Raw genomic sequence first — 21,818 nt, 5'->3', positions numbered from 1 at the left:
CGGCGGCGCGGAGGTCCGCCTGCCGCGCCCCCGCCGCCGGGCGGCTGACGTCACGCCCGGCCCGGCCCGTCACCCGCGGGGATCGCGGCGGAGCCGCCTGTGAGCGCCGAGGGTGGTCGAGACGGCCGTCTGCCGAGGGAATCCCGCACGGCGCCGCGCTCAGCCCGGCCCCGAGCCAAACCGCAGCCCCGAGCACCGCTGGGCCGCGGAGCCGCTTGCAGAGTTGGAGCGGTGACTAACGATGGAAATCTGCCTGTGCGCTCCTGCGTGCGCGTCGGCGCGTCCGCGCTGGGGAGCAAAGCTAACGCGGTGTCAGTGCCGCGAGCGCACGCCCGGCCGAGGGCAGGAGCGGAGCCCCCGGGGCTTTGCACTGCTGCCGTTGGGGGGTGCTGCCGTGGTGCGGGCTCACGCAGCACCGGGCGCGGTGCATTTCCCCTGCTTGGGTTGGTAAAAACCTCCACTCTGCAAAATGAGTGGGAACGAGAGAAACCCGTGGGCGCCAGCAAGCAGAGAAACAAACGAAACCGATCAACGGCCGTCGGAAGCTCCGCGAGCCGTCCTGCCCTTTCCTCCCTCCGCTGCCCCCCGTGCAGCCGTTGCCAGGACGCGCCATGGCGGAGCAGGAGCTGGCCGCGCTGCCCCTGCCGCAGCTCCGGGACCGCCTAGAGCAGAAGCGGTACCGGCTGGGGCCGGGCTGGGGGCGGCGGGGCGAGGGGATGCACGGGGCCAGAACCTGGGCGGTAACTGGAGCCGGGCAGGGGCTGGGGCTGGGACGGGACAAGAACAGGGACAGGGACAGGGGCAGGGAGAGGGGCAGAGAAGGACCGGGACAGAGATAAGACAGGGGTAAGGACACGGATGGGACAAGGGCAGGGACAGGATCGTGGGCAGGACGAGGACGGGGGCAGAACGGAGACAGGAATTGGACAGGAGCAGGAATAGGACAGAGGCAGGAGCGGGGATGGGGGCAGGACACAGAGGCCAAGCCACCCCTGGCCACCTGAGGATCCCCCCTCCTGCAGGCCCCTGGCCCAGGTTCTGGCAGCCCCTTGTGTCCAGGTTGGAACAGGGGCAGCTCTGAGGGTCTTTTCTGTGTCCTGGCTCTTGGAAGGGAGACCTGCAGCCTCCCTCATTTTGGGGGATCTGCTTTGCATTGGATTGTTCTCCTTTGCCCACTGCTCCTGTCACAGTACACATCCATCACTTTGCAGCCATGCCAACGACTTGCTGAAAGCCAAGGTGGAGTTGTTTCAGAACCAGTACCACAAGATGCAGCTGAGCAGCGTGGACCTCCCACAGCACAGCTCCCCAGCAGAGCTGGTACCCATACTGGTATGGAGTGGGGCAGATTGGGAAGAGTGACTTAACCCCAATCCCAACTTGAAAACAGGTGTGCTGGGCCTCTAGGTGTAGGTGTGGGCTCACTCACTCTTCTGCATGCCAGGCTGACTGATTTGAAGGAGAAACTGAACACACAGGGAGGATGATGCTGGGATGCTTTGATTGTCCTCATCCCAGCTCATCCAGACCTTTGTGCATCCACACCCAGATCCCTCTTGCCAAGTGCACGTTGTTCCTCTGCTATCTAATCACTAACTTACTTTCTTTGGGAATACATGAAAATGCAGCAGCAGTTGGCCAGTGCTGGTTTGGCATCTGCGTTGTTGCTCAATTGTTGCAGACACGTGGCAGGTCCAGATCCAGGCTGCGCAGTTCATCGGCCTACTTTGGAGCCCTGACAGTGGAGCAGAAATGTGAGCTGGCTGAGCGGGAGCTGCTGGACGTGAAAAGTGACATTCAGAAGATGGAGGAGGATTCGGAGGAGACCTTGCATGACCTCGAGGTACAGCTCTTAAGATAGCGAGGCATCCTGCAGCACTGTGGATTTTCACACCTCTTTGACACTGATGTGACTTCGTTACTACAGGCAGTCATACAAGAAGCAGATGCTTGGTGGGCTGATGTTAAGAAAGTTGTCAACGACTTTGAGGAAGACATTGTCAAAACCATCTCCAATGAGAAAGGGAGCATCACAGCTTCTGAGAAGCTGTTGAGATACCTGGAGGAGAAGAACCACCAGAGGGTCAGTGCAGCATGGCAGAAGTTGAGCCTGGTCCATCTGAAAATTCAGGTTCCCATACCCCTACATCAGCTGCCTCATATTCTCAGACTATCTTAGCAACTAACCCTGTGAGCACAGGTGAGGCACAACAGCGGTGTGAGGGCTGCAGTGCAGGTGGAACAAAGGGAAAGCGCACAGTAAAGCATGGGGCCTGGTGCTCTGCCTCCTCCCAGGCCCTGCTGTCACTCTCTGTTTTTTTTTTCTTCAGGATCTGATGAGACAGAAGCTGCGCTTAGAAAGCAATTTTCTCAGGAGCTACAAGAAGAAGCTGCAGCAGCAGCTCAGGCAGGTGCGTGCTGCCTGGACACCCAGTATGGGACATTTGTCTGACATTTCTCTTTAAGCCTCAGGTTTGCAGCCAGGCAGATAACCGTGTGCTTTAAGTCTGCTTCTCCATCAAGCAAAGCTCTTTTATTTGAGTCTCAGCTTCGGTCAGTACTCTGCAGCTCTGTTTCCCTGGGCTTGCAGAAGGAGCAGGTGGGAGACATGTTCCATGAAGTCCATGCAGAGCTGCTGCAGGTTAAGAAAGCACAGTATGAGGAGGAGATTGATGAGAAGAACAAGGAGCTGCAGCAGCTAAAGCTGGCCTTAGAGAAGATCCAGATCCTCAACTTCTGGAAGGTGAGTGAAGATCCCAGTGCCCCTACTTGTCCTTCCTGCTATTCCCCATGGTCACACATGAGCTGACCAGCAGCTCTTGCAGCCTTCCCTTCCTCAGTCCAAGTATGCCAGAGGCTCTGCAGGGACTGGAGGTCTGCCACTGCACCTGCTGCCAGTGTCCTGCTCTTGTGTTCCAGAAAAAGCTGCACAATGCCATGGAAACATCTGCAGTTCTGATGAAAGACATCTCCCAGAGGAAAGAGATGCTGGAGAAGATCAAAAGAAATACTACTCTTGTGAAGGAGGTAAGAGAACAATTTGGGAATCACTGAGACTTCACTTGAGAGGACTTTTTTTTTAGGCCATAGCTATCTGCATGCCTTGGTGGGACTGAGAATAAGTCCTGGAGCTCCTGCTGCTGTGGGTGGGGATGGGCAGCTTTGCTCCTTTGTGGATTTTACCCCTCCAGGGTCCATCCACTGCCTTTTTGAAGTTCTCTTTCCATGAGGTTTTCACCAGCAGTGTCCTTCCTAGTGAGAAGTAGCACAGATGTTACAGTCTGGGGACATGGACACTGGGCCACCTCTGGGCAGCTCCACTATGGGATGGAGGCATGGGTGGGTACATCGCATCGTGTCCCTCCTTTATCCTGCCCTGTCCTTGCCCTCTGTCACTTTTCCTCCTGCAGCAACAAGCCAAAGAGGAGAGACTCATTGGGTGGCTGCAGAAGCAGCTGTCAGACTACAGCACCCCTCCTGTGATGAATTACGTGCAGACAGTGATTGCTGTTGCTGACCTGGAAAAGAGTATCAAGGCTTGGGAGAGGAAGGTGGCAATTGCTGAGGTGAGGGAGATGGGACCAGGAGTGGGCTGGGTGCTGTCTCCTGCTGTGCTGCTGCAGGCAGTGCTGGAGGCTCTTCCTGTTGCCTGCTCCCTACTCCCAGAACAGAGACTGAATTTTAACAGCTGAGCTTGAAGGTGAGGATGCAGCATATAACTCGACAGGCTGCTCCATCAGGCTGGGCTCATGCTGGAACCTGAAGGGTGTGTAAGAAGGGGACACACAGTGCCCGGGACGTGTCTGGTTGCAGCACCCCAGCCAGCCGATGGCTCCCCAGTGCTGGTGTTTCTCTATGATGATCTCAAACATTTCTTCCTCATCTGTATCTTGACTGTTCCCTGGTAAGGAATGGCTCTATCTGGCCAAGAGCCAACAAACATGAGTTCATGACAAAGCTGCAAGAACAGTATCTTTGTCTCTGGCCCTGGCACAACTCCTGCAGCCTGGGAGGAGATGTGGAGATAAGAGACAAGCATTGTCAAAGCCCGTGGGCTGCAGTGTGCATTGAGTGCAGGTGGGAACAGGGTGGGTGCAGGGGAATGCCATACAGCAGCTTTCTCCCCAGCACATCACTGCTGCCTGAACTCATTAAGATCTTCTCCTTTCCCCCCTTGCAGATGACCTTCCAAAGCCACCACAGAGCATGGAACCAAGTCAAGATGTCTGGTAACCTGCACCTGCCTTGTGTGATGCTTCAGGGCAAGCAGTGGAAGCTGCAGGGGGAGCCGGCCTTGTGGGGAAAAGTGCTATCAAATGGGTAACTGTAGCACCCTGAGAGGTGCAGGGGGCTGAAACCACTTGTGCATGAAATGATCAATTAACCACAGCTCTGTTGTGAGTCTACCTCTTCAGTCAGTCCCAGCAAGCTTCCAAGTGCACTTGCTCTCAGAGACAGGAAGCATCTCCTCACTGCGGGAGAAGTAAATCCCAAGTTGCCCATCCTTAGATGAGTTTGGGGATTCACTTTTCATGCTTGGGGTTGAAATCGCCTTCCTGAAATACCACTGCTGCCTGTGTAGAGGTCTCTTCTCATTCTGAGTGGAGGCTGCAGCTCAGCTTGTGCCCTGACAATCTACTCCTGCCCTCTCAGTTGTGGCCAAGATCTCTGCTGCAGTGGGACACCAGGGCATGCAGGAACAGCCTGTAGCACCTCATGTCACCGTCACTGAGAATGGCCTTCAGGAGCCATATCTCAGTTCCTTTAGTCTGGCACCTCACAGGGTTTCCAGGGTCACCTTTTAGGAGAAAAAGCCAGGTTGTGTTACAGCAGGCCCACTGCTCTCCCATCTCATGGAATTCAGTGGAATCCACAATTTCTTATTCTTCGCTCTGTATCCAGATGGAGTTTTTCATCCTTCATAGATTCTTCCATACAAAAGACAAGGTTGCTTCAAACTTGGGGTTGTATTGCACACTGTGTGTTGTGTAGAAGGAAGATAGGTGGCAGCTGGGTTCTGAGCAGGGCAGAGAAGTAGTGTCCACACAGAGTCCTTCAAGCAGGAGATGACGTATGAGCCATGGAAGTATGGCAGCAATGTCAGAGGGGCACCCAGGGCCTGGCTGATCCACAGCAGTGTGTTACGGTAGCAGCCATCAAAAAGCAGTTTTGGCAGGCAGGAGAGTGAGGTCTGTCTGGAAAAGCAAACAGCAGTCACTAACAGGGGTCTGCTCGTGTGGTTGTACCATTCTCTAAGGGGCAAGCATGCCCTTGGCTAACGGACAGATCCATACTGCATTTGTTTTTCTATTACAAGGATGAGAACTCAATTTATTTCTAATGTGTGCCCTTGCCAAAGGGCTCTGTGTTTATGTGCTTCGTAACAGAACAATTAAAAACCCCATTAATACTAAAATCTTAGTGGGCTTGCATAGAAAGGAGAAAGAACGGGTCATCCACATAGAGCCAAAAGTAGCTAAATTTAGAGGCGTATCATAGGAATGGAAAGACTTTGAAATTATTTTCAAAGGCCTGAAAGAGATGAGATAGGAAGGATTATAGAATGCCACAGGTTTTGTGTTCAGAAGCCATCGCGGTTGGATAGACCATTACATGAAGGCAGTCTGCTCTCGGACAATACTCAAAAGCTTTCAGACCAGCAGCAGGCTCAGTGCAGCTCGGGTGACAGAGCCTGACCTCACTGGGCTGGTTATGAAACCTTCTGGGCTCTGGTCTCATCTGCTGAGAAAGATTTGATGGGAAGGACAAGTATAAATGGCTCAAGGATCTGGTTGCTGTTTTCTCACCTCTGGAGAATTGTGGAGATGTTTTCCTGATGGACTTACATACAAGGGGTTCTGCATGCAGGGCTTTTTTTTGTAATTTTTTGGTGACAGAAATGAAGGATGCTCTTCACTGTACGTTAAGAATTCCGTTGCCAAACAGCACTTCATTGTGAAACCAGCATTTGCAGTCCTGCCTGTCTTACTTAGGCCAGAAGGTCAAAATAGATGGTTTTAACTATTATCTTAAACTACAGACCAAGGGCACTGAAAACAAGCAACTCATTTGTTTTCTCCTTTTTGGATGCCATGAAAATAACTAAAGCCATTTGGAATCTTTAAATTTGTTTGGCTTCCTATTTAGGTAGCCTTGGGAGCCTAATTTTATGTATTGCTTTTCCAAGCTTGGCAGATGAGGCAGACAGCAGGTCTACATTTGTGGCTTTGCAGTCACTGGCGGAGTGTCACAGATATTTTCTCTCCTGAGCACATAAAAGGCTCAGCATTGACTGTGGCCAGGTAGTAAAACAGCAGCAGTAATGACCTGTGTCCCACTTAGTGGCTTCCAATGGGCGGACAGTGACGTCTCTCTCCTGGAGGCTTTTGGACTAAAGAACATGATCATTTCTTGCTGAATCTGCACATGAAACACTGTAAGAACAGCCTCGCAGAGGCACTGGTGAAAAGAAAGATATTCTGCCTATTTATAGATGTCAATAAGATCCAGCTTCCAGGGGATCTCAGCAATGTTTTGGAAACTTCCTCCTTCCCAGACAGGGCCTGGGAATGCTAACAGCCTGGGCTTCCTGGGCCTTGCCCACGTTCTGGGGGAAGGGGAAGCACTAGTGGCGTACTGACTCATGCCCTCTATTTCCTGCAGTGGAACATCCCGCCTCCATCCCTCCCTCGAGAAGAGCCAAGGTTCAGCTTAGTGGGACCAGAGTGCTATTTCTGAAGAGCCTATTCCCAGCAGCACAAACTACATGCCTACAGAAAGTTTGAAGCTTTTAATTTAATAAAGTCATTTTATGTCTGCCTGCATCCCGATATTCTTTTGAGACTAAGCTAAAATATAAAGCTTGCTCGTTCATGACTTCAAATGTCAAGGTTTAATTACATACAACGCCTCAGAATTAAACTTCAAACCAGAGAAATTTTTTGAACCATTCAGAAGACAGATATGTCCAAACCAGGGGCTGCAAGTGCTGCAGAGCCCAGCTGCTGCCTGTGGGTCTGCGTTCCCCAAGGTGACAAGAGGGGAGGGCTGGCTGCAGGCTCCAGGTGAGCCTCACCTGTGCATGGCACCAAAATTCCCTTTTAAAGCTGTGCTGGTTGGGAAGAAGCAGAGCAATTGGCCCATCAGGGTGACACATGTCTGCCAGGTGACAGGTACCAGTGCACGTTGCTTTGTCATTGACTTTCATTTCACCTTCCTGACAATGCTTTCAGCAGCGAAGGAGGATGAAGCCCCCCAACAACACATCTCCTAATGGCAGTCCAGGGACAGGAATCTTGTAGTTCTCTTAGGTGCTATATCTGTATTGAAAATTTGCATTTAATTTAAGCTCTCTTACTAATTAAAGATTGGGATTTAGAAGACGATGGCATCTTGCAATATTTACGGCCCCAGCTCTGGAGCAATGTCTCAGCAGGGAGAAAATTAGCAAGTTTTGAAAACTTGAAAATCATGAAGGGCCAGACATCAGGAGAAGACTAAAGAAAATCTCAGGTCCACTGAGAAAAAAATGGATACTTCTGAACCAGCTTCGTGACTTGCAGGGCCCAATTCATTATTTTCTAAGACATATTGTTGTCAAAGCTGTAATTTAGCTCATAAAATGTTTGCTGTTCTAGGGATAATAACATGTCCTGGGGTTAATGGGTTCTGTAACCTCCCATGTTTTGGTTATTTTTAAAAAGCAGTGGTTGGCAGCCAGCTGGAGAGTGCTTTATTAGTAACATCCCCAGAGAGCAGACAGCCTAACACTTGATATCTTTTGGTTAGAGGGCACAGCAAGGACACAAAGCTCCTCACTGAGCCTTGGAATATGAGAAGATAACAACGACACAGCCCCAGACGCGCAGTGCAGCATCCCCACGGAGCCCTGCACTGGCACGGAGCGACGCTCCCATCTCAACATAAAATATGAGCAAGTTTGAATGTCTGGCAATGGTTACATTTGAAAGCAAAGGTCTGTGTTCTTGCCTAATGTAATGCTACCTCCTCTGTTTCTGAGCCGCTCCAGAGAGGTGCACCAGCACATGGTCCTGTGTGGAGCCAAGACCTGGACTTGATCCTTGGTGCTGTGATTCTGTATCAGATCAATATCACCAGTATCACATCTTTCTTAAATATCTGTATATATATATGTATCAGGTCAAAACCCACTCCTTTGGAGCATTGCACACCCAGTTTCCCTTTTAGGTAAATGCATGCATCTTCCGTTCTCTGTGGAAATGCACATCCTAATCTATCTGAGTTTAACTTTTCAATATGTTCATTTCAACAGAATAATTTCACTGTCTATATGGTAAGCATGCATCTAAGGAATGTATAAATATACAATACACATCTTTATATATGCAAATAGTATGAATGTGGAGAAGCTTCAGTAGCTAGCAAGCATTGAAGTATAATGAATTCATCCACCCCTAAAGAAGTGACCTTTCTTAGTCAACTGCACTGGAAAAAGGAGTTTGCACTACAGAAATCCAGCAGAGGTTAAAGATGTAAGCTTCGTAGAGAGTCTCCTGGTATCTTTTTTTCACAGATCCATCTCCTTGTATGGGGATGAGAATGGAAGCAAGGAACAGAGGCTAAAAGAGGCTAAAGTAGTCTTAGGTGCAGGATTATGCATCTGTCTAAAATAGGTAAGGATTTGACTTTTGGATCATGTCCATACTTTACTTGAGTAAATCAAGTGTCTGTTTCTGAAGAAACAGTAGTGAAAACAAAACTTATGTTTACTCCTAATGTGAACACTGTATATTAATTGCAGTAATATATACTATTGCCACCCTGTTAGTAATGTTTAGTGTCTTTTCCACAAGGATGTAAATGGCAATCCTAAATGTGAGGCACGCAAGGTGTGTGGCCATTTCCTGAAAGCCTTACCTTGTTTTTGTCAAAGTATCAAAGTGTTTTATCAAGTATTGCCCAGTGACCTTGACTGGCTCAGTTCTGAACCCACATTCAGCCATGCTGCAGGTGTGCCAAATTATAGCTGCACAGCCAGCAGGGGTTCTTGTATATTCTTCATGAAGCTAAAGCACATCACCTAGCAGCCTTACTAGGAACTAAGCAGCAGCACACACTTTTTGTAAGAGGCACCTTAACACCAGTCCAGGTGAAACTGGTCTCCAAGTTGCAGGTTTTGTAAGGGGATTGAGGCAGCAGCGCATGTTCCGATAACAAAAGACAAGCCAGATGAAACGATCTGCCACCTACAGCAATAGACCATAAAAATAATCTCTCCCTCTTGGTTCAGTTCCATTCCTTCTGCGCAGTTTGAATATAATCCAGTATAAATGTGGCAACTGTATTTATAGAGGCATTTACCTTGGCTTGATTTGAAGTATCCTTTTGCAGGCCAAGCACCACAAAGTTCTAAATATAACATCAATATTAAAGGTGACAAATAAAATAGTTTGTATATAAGTAAGTTCACAGACCAGTAAAGGACAAGGAACTAAGAGTAAACTGCAAAGCTATATGGGTCTATGGTGATTTTGGAACTGAGAACATCAGAAACAGGAACACAGCTGACAAACCCAACTGCTGCTCATGCTCCTCAGCCCCTTCTCCAGGCATGAATGAAGTTTGTTTCTCTGTGGCAATGACAAATGTGTGTGCAAATTGCAAAACCCTAGCTGAGTAGACTAGATAATGGCAAACGCATCCACCTCAAACATCCAATGCAGACATGCTGCTGAATGAAATGCAGCGTTACCTGCAGTGAGTATAACCAACCTGATCCTCCTCTGCATACGAAGGCTGCAGCACTTTAATTATCTCCTAAGAATTCACTGAAGGGCTTTGCAATCTGCTGCTCCCGGGCTAAACAGAAAGATCTTATTGGGAAAAAAACAAAAAGCAGAGGGACAGAAAGAGTGCTTGTGCCCCACAGAGCATGCTTTAAAGTGCAGGGTGCTGATGACATGGCAAACTACCAGGTAGGCAAAAGGCCTTAACAGCCATCTTTAGATAGATGCTGTGATGTTGTGGCACAAACAACAAGGTGAAAGATGCAATTAGAAGGTTAAACACTCTGAAATTGCAAGGTAGAAAACAATGAGCGATAGGGCAATTTTGCCATGATCAGATGGCTGGTAGACGGCACACAGGTTTTCAACAGAGGTGTGAAAGCAGTGAAGTTCCAGAGAAAGGGGAAAAATTCATTAAAATCAAAATGCAACAACAGGAAGGCTGTTACTCTGGTGGCCTGGGTAAGGTACTCTGCTGTGTGTCTCTAGCAGAGAAGAGGAAGAAACTGATCTAGATCTAAGGCAGTGGAGCTGAGGGAGGGTACCATTAGTGGTGGGGCTCCCAGCAGATCTTAGCTGGTGCTTTTCAAATATAACAGTCTGAAAGATATGCTGAAACTCAGCAATAAGCAGGGATGGCAGAGCTGTGTTCAACTGTTGTACAGATTGGATACCACTGAAAAGCTTTAGGTACAGAAGAGAGCAATGAATAAATCATGGGAGATAAAGCTCACTGAAGTCAATAAGAATCTTGCAGCCCATTAATTTCAGCAGGAAGTTCAGGGATTGAATTGATTGTTGAGATTGGGCCCTAGTCCACCTAGAACAATCCTAAAGATTGGAGGGCAATCGGCTGCCATGCAAGTCAATGCTCAGAGGTGCCCTGCAGATCCTTTATTCCTCCTGAGCAGCCATTTTGTACATAAATTGCAGTGTGGTGGTTGCAGGCCCAGGAGAACGGTGCAGCAGCTGGTGGGTGCTGTGTGGCATTGCAGGGGGGAGAGGAATGGGTAGATAGGAGGAGGGGAGGAAGAAGGAAGTTTTCTCTTGGGGATGGGATGGTTCTTCCTGCACTGGTATTTGGCTGCTAAATACTGCTGGAATTTTCTCTCCAGCTGTAAGAAATGCTGTTTTTTCCTGCTCAGCCCAAATTAAAGTTCTGATACACAAAAGAAATACTAAGCACAGACTCCATGAAGTCCACTAGGTTTGATACTGGTATTTTGTTTGATAACATTTCAGTAATGCTATCATGAAGGACAATGAATAATATTAAACAGATTTTGAAGGCAACAGAACAGGTTTGCAATTTCCAAACCTCCTTTGTTTTGTACTGCAGAATGAACTCTCCAACAAACATTTATTAGACTCAGCAAAAAGATACTGCCAATTTTAAGATATATTCTGTAAGTAACTCAGGCTGTATTTTCTACAGAAATAAATAAAACAGACCTGAATGTTATCTCAAGCAATGACATCAAGTGGAATATTCCTAAAGAAAATAAACTATATTTACTCACATTTGTGAACATAGTTGATTCATGAAATTTAGCAAAATCCACTGAAAGAAAAACAGAGAGCAGTGAGGGCTTTAGGAAAATGATGCCATATTTTACTGGAAAGGAAAGCTTACTTCTTAGTCCCCAGAATCTTTGAGCAAAACTTCTTTTTTTTGTTCTCTGCTGCCACTGATGCTAGCATGAAGGATTCTGTAGATATTCCGGAGGACATCTACTAGGAGACACAGCACAGAGCCATCTGCATTAACAAAGCTACAAAGTTTTTCTTCTGCAGATCTCACAAAGCACCCTAAAAAGGTACAGCTTTTCACAGAGGATAGGAAAATTAGACCCAGAGATGCAAAGGGCCACCTAGCAGCACATAAAGTGAGAGAGGCAGCACTCTGATCCCAGTGCCTCCCCCTTCCTTTCTTTACACTAAGTAGACACTGCAGTCCTCATCTTTGGAGTAACCGTGCTTAAGAAGAGGTTAAATACAAACATGACAGTGTGCCATTTCGTAATGCAGTACGTCAGCACCAAGGTAGATGCAGAAGTGGCTGAGCTATAAACTGCTGCATAACCTCTCTGTATGTTAGAAGCTGAGAACTGCACCCCAGCAGTCCTGTGACAGCCGAATCCCTGGGTCTTAGTATTAAAAAACAACGACAGAAACCAATATCTGTTGAATTAGTGCCAGCATGAGATAGAAATGTCTTCAAAGAAAACAAGAGTAGACTTCAAAGTCCTTCACTGATTCCTTCACACTAAAGTCACCGTGTCCTGAGGCATTACTCCGCATCTCCGCCTATTTTGTGTTTAGATACCACAACCACCAGAGTGTTTTCAAGTGCAATTAACTGGCACTGAAATTGCTTACGCTGCAGCCATAACATGAAGGTCTAGGAGGCTGGCGTGCATCCCAGCACATTACTCACTCTAATACAAGTTGTCAACATCTTAGTGTAAGGACTTTTCTCGCTGTCAGGGTTTCAGAGCATCCACTGTGCACACTGCACTGCCCACAGGCTGTGCTCAGCCTTGCCTGGCAGGGCCAACAGCTCTGTGATGAGATGCTGGGGTAGAACTTAACTGGTCCAGAACACTGCAGGAGATGAGAAAATTCCATTCACATCATCCCAGATCCTTCAAGAGCCCCTTTAAAGGTTAATGATCAAATCCTAGCTTCTTTTCAAATAAAAAATGGGAGAGGAATTACAAGGGACGGTAAGAAATCTCCACGCTTAGCAAAATATCACTGCATTTTTTGACAGCATATTTCACAACATGCCTGTATGTTGAGGCCGTGTTTGACATGCAATTAGAATGTCAGCATCCAAAGAAAGACTTGACAGGCTTGGTGTGAACCTCATGGCTCAATAAAACCATTGTTACTATTTAAGGCGAGTCTCAGAAGTTGACAGATTTAAGTGCAGTGCCATTTTCTTACCACTTCAGGAAGCCTCTTAATGATACAGCTGTGTCTGCAGTGTGAATTTCTTGGGAAATTGTGGGGGCTAGGAGAAAGTAGTACAAGTCTGAGAGAAAAGAAATACCACATAATTTTCCCATGCAATCTAGTGAAAAAAGAATCTGCTCTAACATTTGGATCCCACAGGAGCTGTACCAGTGTGCATCTTGTCACGATTTCACTAGCTGTAGGTTTGAAAGAGATGGCAGTCACCATTTTTTAAACTCACTTAGGTATATCAGATGCAAGCAGAGCCTTAAGCAGAGCCTTGTGCTTTGTGAGGACCATTCCTGGCCTACATGCCGTGCACATCCACCTGTGGCTGCACAGAACCACAGCCATCACTGAAACTCTGTCATAAGCTAAAACCCTGTAAAAGAGCACAGGTTTCAAGCTTCTATTCAGAACTACAAATGTGGTAGCAAACAGATGACAATGCAGATGATCCCGAGTGCAGGATGGCAATACTGATGGAGTAGCACTGAACAATGCAGAGACAAAAAGCAGTGCGACTATACTGCATTGATGCAAGATGCTTGCTGGCTTCTTCAAGACAAAACGAACATTTTTGATGTTAAAGGGTGGGGCTGTGAGGTTTGTTCTGTATCTTTCCATATCCTAGGTGCCATGTGCTCATCAGATTAGTAACCTTGATCTAAGGACAAAGCTGGAAAAGCCTCAAAAACTCCAATTGTACGGCATAGAAGATCGGGTTCTCTGCGTTTGTACATCAGACTGACTGACTGCAGCCTTGTCACACCTAGCACAAAATGTTTTGCAATGAGTAATGGTACAGTGCCTCGAAGTCTCATGCTAAAAAGCTGACATGCTCTTCTTTTTAGTGGAATTCAGAAGATAACCTTGACTCTCACAATAAGAAGGGAACTGGCAACCCAGCAAAGACAGATTCTAATCCAGAGGCAACCTTTTTATCGGGGTCTTCACCTCTGCAGCTGTAGATCAAAGAGCTGTACTTCATGCAGATACCATTGCTAGTGCTCTATAAAGCAGCCTGGCTTGCTCATTGACCTGTAGGTCTGTGAGACATGCAATGGACATTCAACCCATGATGAAGAATTTGGGATTTTTTATTAAATGGGCACCTACAGTGAGATTGGTGTTTAGGAATCCAATCAAACACCAGGGCTCTCAGAACACAAAAAGCTCCACTCCTCTTGGGGAGCCCAGCTGAAGGGATTTTTCAAAAATGCAAATTAATTTTGTCAGTCCAAAATGGAATGATAAAACAGTGTGTCTGAAAATGCTTCTAGGAACTTCATGTGCCTTGAAGTACTCAGCAACTCCATGTGATGCAGCATTTGTTAAGGAATCCTACTCTGCTGACAGAGAGGAGGGAAGTGCTGCAAAAGGACAAATAGTTACCATGCTTTCAGGTTCAGCAGGTACATGCTCTGCTCTCCTGCACTCTCTGGAGATGGCTGGAATGTTCTGCTGCTGACAAAAAAAGAAACAACATAGCAAGATCGTATGGTTTCAGGAGAACTTGAGGCCACAGACCTGTTCTGTGTGCCTGAGGCCACACCAGGTGACTTCACATGATGGCAAGGTGATGGTATCAGCATGAGTTTAGTATCCCCTTCTGATTTTGCTTTGATCCTTGGTCATTGTCTTCTGGGTCAGTCTAGACAGCCTGGATCTGATGCTGACACTGCTGGGCTGTTATAAAATGAGATCCTGTCATGAAAGCTTCTAATCCCCTTTGAAATCCCCCCCAAATACTAACAGCATAACCAGAGAGCAGGACTTTGTTGCAACATCATGTGCTGCATTAAGAAAGAGAAGTTACAAACCAGAATAAATAAGAGCTGACTAAATAGCAGCATGCAGTATGGTATTCAAATAAAGCTCAGTACCACCTTAACACTGCTTTCAACTTTGTCTAAGGTGGAGAGGAACTGAAATCATTTTTCTCCATTAACACCTCAGGGCAAGAAAGGTATCTTTTCACATTCAGTTTGTTATCCATCTTGATTTAGTCACATTGTGCATACCCACTTTTTAATTACAGGAGCTCACATCTATTTTATTCAGAATCTCTGCTTCATTCAGTCCGTAGAACAGAGATGCAGAGGAACTCACCAGACTGAATGACTCCTACTAGATGCAAGTCAGGGGCATAGACCTAATCAAAATGCATTTTTCAAGAACAGCTCTGTGAGGAAGAATGGCAGAAACAAACAAGAAAACTGAGCTTGCAGACTGAGCAGGCTATTATTAAGCTAATAAGAAAAGTAAACAGAGAGGTCTGGAGGAGAGAAGGGGAGGAATTTAGGCATTAACTTGCCCTGTCACTGTGAGGTATGTCCGTAGGCACCAGGACTACAGTCGTCGTTCCCTTAGAGTGAACTATGAAAGAGATAAGATAACACACTTGGGACTGCAAACTGTATTTCAAGTAACCAAAATGAAAATAGAAGCAGATCTAAAGTTTACAATGCTTTCTTTTTTCCTCCAGATGTCATTTCTTGCATGAATTCCTGTTATCACGTGAGATTGGATTCAGCAATTTGAAAGAAATTCTTCAAAGTCACAATTAGACGTGTAGCAAGTGTTTCATGAGTGTTTCTTGCTAAAAGGAATAGTGTCATGTTGGTAAAACTTGTGGTTTAGATGGGAATTCTGTTAAAATTGTTGGAGTTTCTTGCATTTGGAGTTCCCTACATGGCAATTTGCTGCTGTTTTTATCAACCATAAAATCTCCCTTTGGTGCAGTGAGCAGGGTCTGGCCCTGCATAGCAATTCAAGCCTTGAAACGTACAAGTTAATGAGTCCTTCCAGTCTTGATGAGGCAGGAGATATCTACACAGCCCAAAGGCTCTCTCTGCCAATAAGAAAACTGAAAAAACAGAGGGCTGATTTTCTCCAAACAAACTGCATCCGCAGCAGAACTTGGAGCAGTTCTGAGCTCAGCCACACTTACATACATCATCCTTTCAATGCCTGCTGCCACGCATGTCCAGAGGAGGATGCTGGGGCTAATGACCTTGTCCTGCAGCAACTCGGACTGACCCGGGCTCCCCTCCCTGTGGCTTTGATTCACGTGGCAGCAGAGTGGTGGGACGCGTCAACACAGTCAGCAGCTCCTCCAGTCAGAGAAAGGAGGGGAAAAAAAAAAAAAAAAAAAAAGTGAAGCAGGAGGCTTTAGCTTTCCAGGGCAGGTGGTGCAAGAAACCCCTGTGCTTGCATATCAGACAACAGAAACCTTTGCTTATAGAGCCTGTCAGACAACCAAAGCAGACATCTACAAATTAGTCTCCTGTCAAAAATGAGATGTAGTGACACTCAGCTGTGCAGGTATCCTTTGAATTGATACACGCTTGCAGCTAATCTGAGCCCAGCTGCATGTCAACACAAATATGCACTGTCTGCCCCGAAGAGCGCTCCTAGAAGTGTAAGGATAGAAGGAGAGTCAGTCTCACCTTAGCTTGAATCCTTTCACCAGTGAGAAGCAGGAACCTTAACAAGAAACACGCTCTGCACTGGATAGGAGAATCAGCCCTTAAATGGGAGAAGTTGTCAGCTGGGGCATCAGTAATGCCATTGAAAAGCAATCACCTGGCAACTTAGGAGCCCACAGGTGCCAGAAGTGCTATCATCTGCCTGGTATTTAAACTGGATGTGTGTCAGTTGTTTGTGGTTTTTTTTAGGTTTTTGTGTGTGGTTCTTTTTTAATGGTAGTATAGATAGTTAAAAGTATAGGATACAGGAGGAAAAGAACTACAAACAATACTCAAGTCAGTTTCTCCATTCTCAGATATCAGTGCACAACTTGGATGGTGCTATTACATCCACCTTTACCTGCACACAGGAAGTCCTGTACGGCAGCCTATATAAAACAGGGTCACTTCAATCAAGTGATTTCATTCACTGTCATTTATTTCACTTTGCTGAATGTCAGCTGTGTCTGTTGCTCTCTTTCTCTTGTGTCACTGCATACACACAAAGGAACTGCAGTACGGTCTGCTTAGTCTGTTCTTACCTAGCCTGCCTTAGACGCAGAAACCCAGAGGGCCACTGAGAGCACAGCTGACAGGAGGAATGTCATTGGCTGTTACTTTTTGAAGTCCCAGTGATTTATGAGCTGTTTCGGCAGGTGGAGCTGTTGCAGCATACACCATCAGCTGCCAACTAGGCCAACTCAGCGTTCAAAGGAAGCAACATCTGCCTGAGGATATTTTCAAATGAATCCTCAGCTGTATCCAGGCAAACGAATGTCATCCAGGCAGCTACATGCACTTTTAGCAAATTGACTGGCTTGCTCTGAATCTCCTAGGGATGATTTTTAGGTCGGTGGGATCATTAGTATTTATACATTGGTATCACAACCTAAGCTTTTAGTTTTAATGTACAGTTGAAATCTGGTAAGCCCCCAAGCCATGCCCACTCCATTGTTAGGGTCCATAAAGACCAGCCTTTGCCATGACAGCCAGCTTCCTTTGGCTGTCACTGGTGCAGATATCCATGCTTTTCAAAGGTCAGATGTCGTGATGTGGAAATGGCATATAGCTGCAGTTGTGCAATTGTTATGTTGCAGGATGTACTCTTGGCTAATACGAGTGAGGATTTCAGAATATTTACATACACGTACATTGAGGAAGGGAATAAAAATAAGAATACAATAATTCAACTTTCAAGAAATGTTCATTTATGAGTATGACTCTTTATAGGTTCCAGGAAGATAAATGTGATCATAAACTTAGGCATAAACCAGCAAGCAATTCATGGTACAATTAGAATTTGAGATAAATGGATTAATAATCTCCTACCCAAGCATCTAATTAAGAAGAGTCTGCATTCATCAAAGACTTTTGTTGACATTATATCTTACTGCAGGGGAATCAGGATTTATTTTCTCCTTAGTATGCAAATTCATTACTGTTTTCCCTGATGGGAGCTACACACATAAGCAAGGACCAGGCAATATTACATCTAGTACAGGAGATTAGAATGCCTTCAAGGATCGACTCCTTACGCCCTGTGTGCTGCATAATCTACACAAGAATAGCTTAGCAAGTCTGCCCTGTGTACTGAAAAATGCTTTCTCATTTTCAGTATTAAAGATAGCATGTTCTGATTCTGCAGCTCTTGGTCTACATTCCATCTACATCAGCTTCAGGACATCATGCCATTGCACTGCTGGGCTGACGGTAAGGCAGTGTAACACTTACAGTCCAAACCAATCTCTCACCTGGAGTTACAGCTTTCATTTCACAAACCTTCACAGCAGGTGATGCTATCAGTGGAATCAAGCTCAGGGACTGCACATCAAGCTTATGCTGTCAGAGCCATGAACCTGCAGAGGAAACAGTGTCAGCACGTTACCCAAGGGGAACTCAGCCTTATGACTAACATGCCATAAATCCATGTGAATCTGCAGTTTTGAACTGTAGGGTTGTCTCTGTAGTCCAGGAGGGACTCTTCAGCCTTTTTTTTTTCTTTCTTTTTTTGCTGAATTTGGAATATTCAAACCCATTTACTGGAATAGGGAATCGATACCTTGTCTCTCACATCTCAGGAAGATGGGTTTCCACTATACATCAACTCTAAAACTTAAATCGACAATTTAAATGCAATGTGTTTAAGTATGTCATTCCTAATTAGCTTTGCAGAAACAGCTATTTTGGTCTGGGCAGTCAGAGCAAACTGTGATCATGTCCTTATTTCCTCCATTAATTGCTAGTAAGGAAATTGAATGCAGGGGAGAATTTAAAAGTGGAGGGACATTTGAGGTGATTGTGTTAGATCTTTATCGTCAGGTTTTGACTCACACATCAGATATGCTAACCATCTCCACTTTAGCATCCCTTGTTGAAAAGGAGTTGCATAGAGAAGCAAGAATCACAGTATGAGCTGGGTTGGAAGGGATCTTAAAGCTCAACAAGTTCCAACCCCCTGCCATAGGCAGAGATACCTCTCACTAGATCAGGCTACTCCGTGGCCCTGAGCACCTCAAGGGATGGGGCACCCGGAGCTGCTCTGGGCAGCTATGCCAGGGCCTCACTGCCCTCAAGGAAAAGAACTTCCAGGAATCCCCAAGAAGTGTGGGCATTGAAAAATGAAGCAGAGAAACACCTTGGAACTGCACATAAGTCTCAAAGAGAACCCATGAGTATAGCTAAAGTGCATGCAACATATTACTTAAAGCACTCTTATAAGGCATTTGGAGGCTCCAGGATGGAAACCATCAATCAAAAGATAAGAAAAGCATTTGCAGAGGAGCATTAATCAGAAAAGATTTCATTCTTTTTAAGGACTGTTAACTGCAATATTGTAATACTGTAATACTGTAATATTGTAATATAACAACACACTGTCAACAACAAAAAATAACCAGATAGGACTGCACATTCCACCGTGAGGAGAAGATAGATTTTTAAACCCCATATTATGAAAATAAATTCTAAAACCATCATTCATCTCAATGAGATTACTCCAGGTTTGCCAAACTTTCCCCACTGAAAGTGCTTTCCTGTTACGTTACTGGCTCTGCTGGCAAATATGGGATTATAAGAAAATGAGAAAATCAATAGATATGCAGGCTCTCCTGGAGGAGATTAAAACTCTGCCAAGAATCTGGGTTTGTGTGATAAAACCTGGTACTGAGTACAGCCCACCAAAATTTATTCACTTCTAGAATATCAGGCAGGATTTATTGCTTTGATTACAACGTCCTTGGATATTTACCAGATGAAGCTTGCACCCTGTTAACTTATTGGCAATGAGCTGTATGGCCAGCTACAGGGGTGTTTCATGAAAACTAAAATAGGCTTCATGGCATCAAAGAGTAGTTCATGCTTAAGAGAAAAGCTGTCAGATTTGAGGACATACCATGACAGGATATTCTTAGACAGCACAAGCTGCTTGTCTTGGCTCTTCTCATTCCTTCCCACCTTGAGTCACAAGACTTCTTCCAAATGTTCAGAATGAACAGCATCGTCCCCTCAATCCTCAGACTCCAAAGGTTAACACTGCAAACTGCCCAAGCACTTGGCAGGCTCCCACATCTCCCACTCTGGTAAGCTGTGGACCCACAGGCATCCTCTCAGCACTCAGGAATGCTGCTGTCAGCTCACCTGCTGGTTTCCCCTCACTCACAAAGCTAACTCTCTGTCTCTCAAACGTCAGGCAGTGGAAAAAAAAAGGATATGATTCACGTTTGGATAACTTACTGCTTACACACAGAATGACTTGACACAAACGTACTCTCCCTGCAATTCAGGATTCAAGCTCTTATTCCAAATCTCAAGACATAAGTAATATTGCATTTTATTTTTTTTTTCAGTAACTCGCTTAAGCAAACTCTCCAGATCAATAAAATTTCCATCACCTTCATCTGGTATAGAACGTGAGGCTGATATATATCAACGCCCTTCCTTTCCTCCTGTCTTCCTTTCAAACAAGTCATCATTTTCCAGTTTTCATATAATTTCTGCAAAACAATTGTTTGTTTTTTTTCCCTGTGCATAAAGATCAATTCATTAGATCATGTTTATTTTTGCCTCCGGGCAATGAGTATCGCCTTTTGTTGAATGGCATTGGAGTGCATGCAACTAACCCGGAAGAGCAGCATTCCCATTATTTCCCTATGGCATTTAACTGGGAACTTTGAGACATAACAAAAAGGAAACCTGCTGACGTTTAATGTTTCAGACTGTGGGAAGGACTCATGGCTTTGTTCAGTCACTTGAGTGTATTTCAGGTAGGAAAGGGTCTCCCTGTGAAGAACAAACAGCATTTCTCTTTCATCCACACCACGTGAGTGTTCTACTTACATCATCACAGCCACCCCAGACATCAAAAGTGTCAGAGATCTCATCCCTTTGGAACTGACTGCAGATCAACGGTCTTGTGCTGTAATTAGCAACTTCCTTCATTTCTTACCTGCTGAAGGCAGATATCACAACGACTGTTTTTCCACAACACTACCCAAAACCAACAGTAAATTGCCACCTATGGGACTCCAAATGCAAGATTCCTTTACATTATAAAAAGTCTGAGCAACATGGCATTGCCTAAAGCAATGAATGTTCATGAAATGCCTGCTACTTGCCTAATTGTGGCTTTTCACTTACCAGCAAAACTATACAACAGGTAAAAATTCCTTGCAAATTGCTGAATCCACTTCCACGTGATAATAGGGATTCATACATCGGGGAAGAAAACACTGGAAAGTTCTAGAACTGCTTCTATGCTCCCTTTGTTAAAAATGCAATACCAATTATAGCATGCAGTTTATCTTCTTTCTTCAGTGCTCCTTCACAGAGATTTTTGAAATTATTTTTACAAGCTGGCCAGAGACCCTGCTGACATCGCTGCCCTCCTCCTGAGAGACGCTGGTTAGAAGCTGAAAGCCAGAAGTGCTATTTTTGCTTTCCCATAGGATGGATGCTCGGTTGCCATAAATCCCTTCCTCCTGCAGCTGATCTGCTGTCTGCAATATGTGATACAATCCTCCTCCAGGTTAGGAATGAGACTTTGAGATGTAAATTGGAGCGTGCTATACTGCTGCTAAATCTCTCACATTTGAACTGAACGGGAAAATGGTTTTGTTCTTCTTTTATTTAGAGACTTGTACTTCTTCCTTAAAAAGTAAAGATTGGAGACTCTGCTCCTGAGAGCCATGTTTATTCACGTGACACAGCACTTCGCTCTCTTATGGGCAATCCTGCTGAAGCCAACTGGCTTACTTTAATTATTTGCCTGCATTTGCACAACAAAGGGATTGCAAAAGCTAGTGTCACAAATCCAGCACGACATTCCTGACAAATAAGAATTCTCTGCCACAGGCAAGCCAACCAATTAGGAAATGCAAATCTGTTCCTGAAAGTGCCAGGAGGGAAAAGAGTGACTGACGTTGCACTGGTGTCCTGACCTACATCCTTGTGCTTTATTTCTCACAGCGAAAAATTCAACCGTGCGGGATTTCATACACCGGCACCGATCCGACCGCTCTTGCACGGCCGCGACTTTGACGGACCGCTGATCGGCCACAGCACCGCCCGCCCCTCAGCCCCGTTCCCGCCTCCGCGACGGGCGGGAATTCTCTCCGCGCATGCGCAG

The 21,818-nt window shown here is 45.8% G+C and overlaps 1 protein-coding gene across 1 annotated transcript; it reads left to right on the top strand.

The window, feature by feature from the left end:
• Nucleotides 1–354: 354 nt before the first annotated feature.
• On the top strand, nt 355–6,830 carry CCDC113 (coiled-coil domain containing 113). Its single transcript, XM_042876981.1, has 10 exons — nt 355–676; nt 1,212–1,332; nt 1,682–1,843; nt 1,928–2,083; nt 2,331–2,411; nt 2,591–2,743; nt 2,920–3,027; nt 3,411–3,566; nt 4,181–4,320; nt 6,664–6,830. The coding sequence occupies exons 1-10, from the start codon at nt 612–614 to the stop codon at nt 6,713–6,715; spliced, it is 1,194 nt and encodes a 397-aa protein (XP_042732915.1). The 5' UTR covers nt 355–611; the 3' UTR covers nt 6,716–6,830.
• The last annotated feature ends 14,988 nt before the right edge of the window (nt 6,831–21,818 follow it).

Source organism: Lagopus leucura, unplaced genomic scaffold (genome assembly GCF_019238085.1).
Source record: "Lagopus leucura isolate 7727_CA_CO unplaced genomic scaffold, USGS_WTPT01 Super-Scaffold_100017, whole genome shotgun sequence".
Classification (NCBI taxonomy): domain Eukaryota; kingdom Metazoa; phylum Chordata; class Aves; order Galliformes; family Phasianidae; genus Lagopus; species Lagopus leucura.
Note: the sequence above shows the minus strand (reverse complement) of the source record. Positions and strands in the feature narration are given on the sequence as shown.

What these genes read in the sequence shown, in the direction of transcription:
- CCDC113 (XM_042876981.1), top strand. Translation starts at nt 612, where the DNA reads ATGGCGGAGCAGGAGCTGGCCGCGCTGCCCCTGCCGCAGCTCCGGGAC. An exon ending in GACCGCCTAGAGCAGAAGCG is followed by an intron (nt 677 to 1,211) that starts GTACCGGCTGGG and finishes ATCACTTTGCAG; the next exon opens with CCATGCCAACGACTTGCTGA. An exon ending in GGAAAAGTGCTATCAAATGG is followed by an intron (nt 4,321 to 6,663) that starts GTAACTGTAGCA and finishes TATTTCCTGCAG; the next exon opens with TGGAACATCCCGCCTCCATC.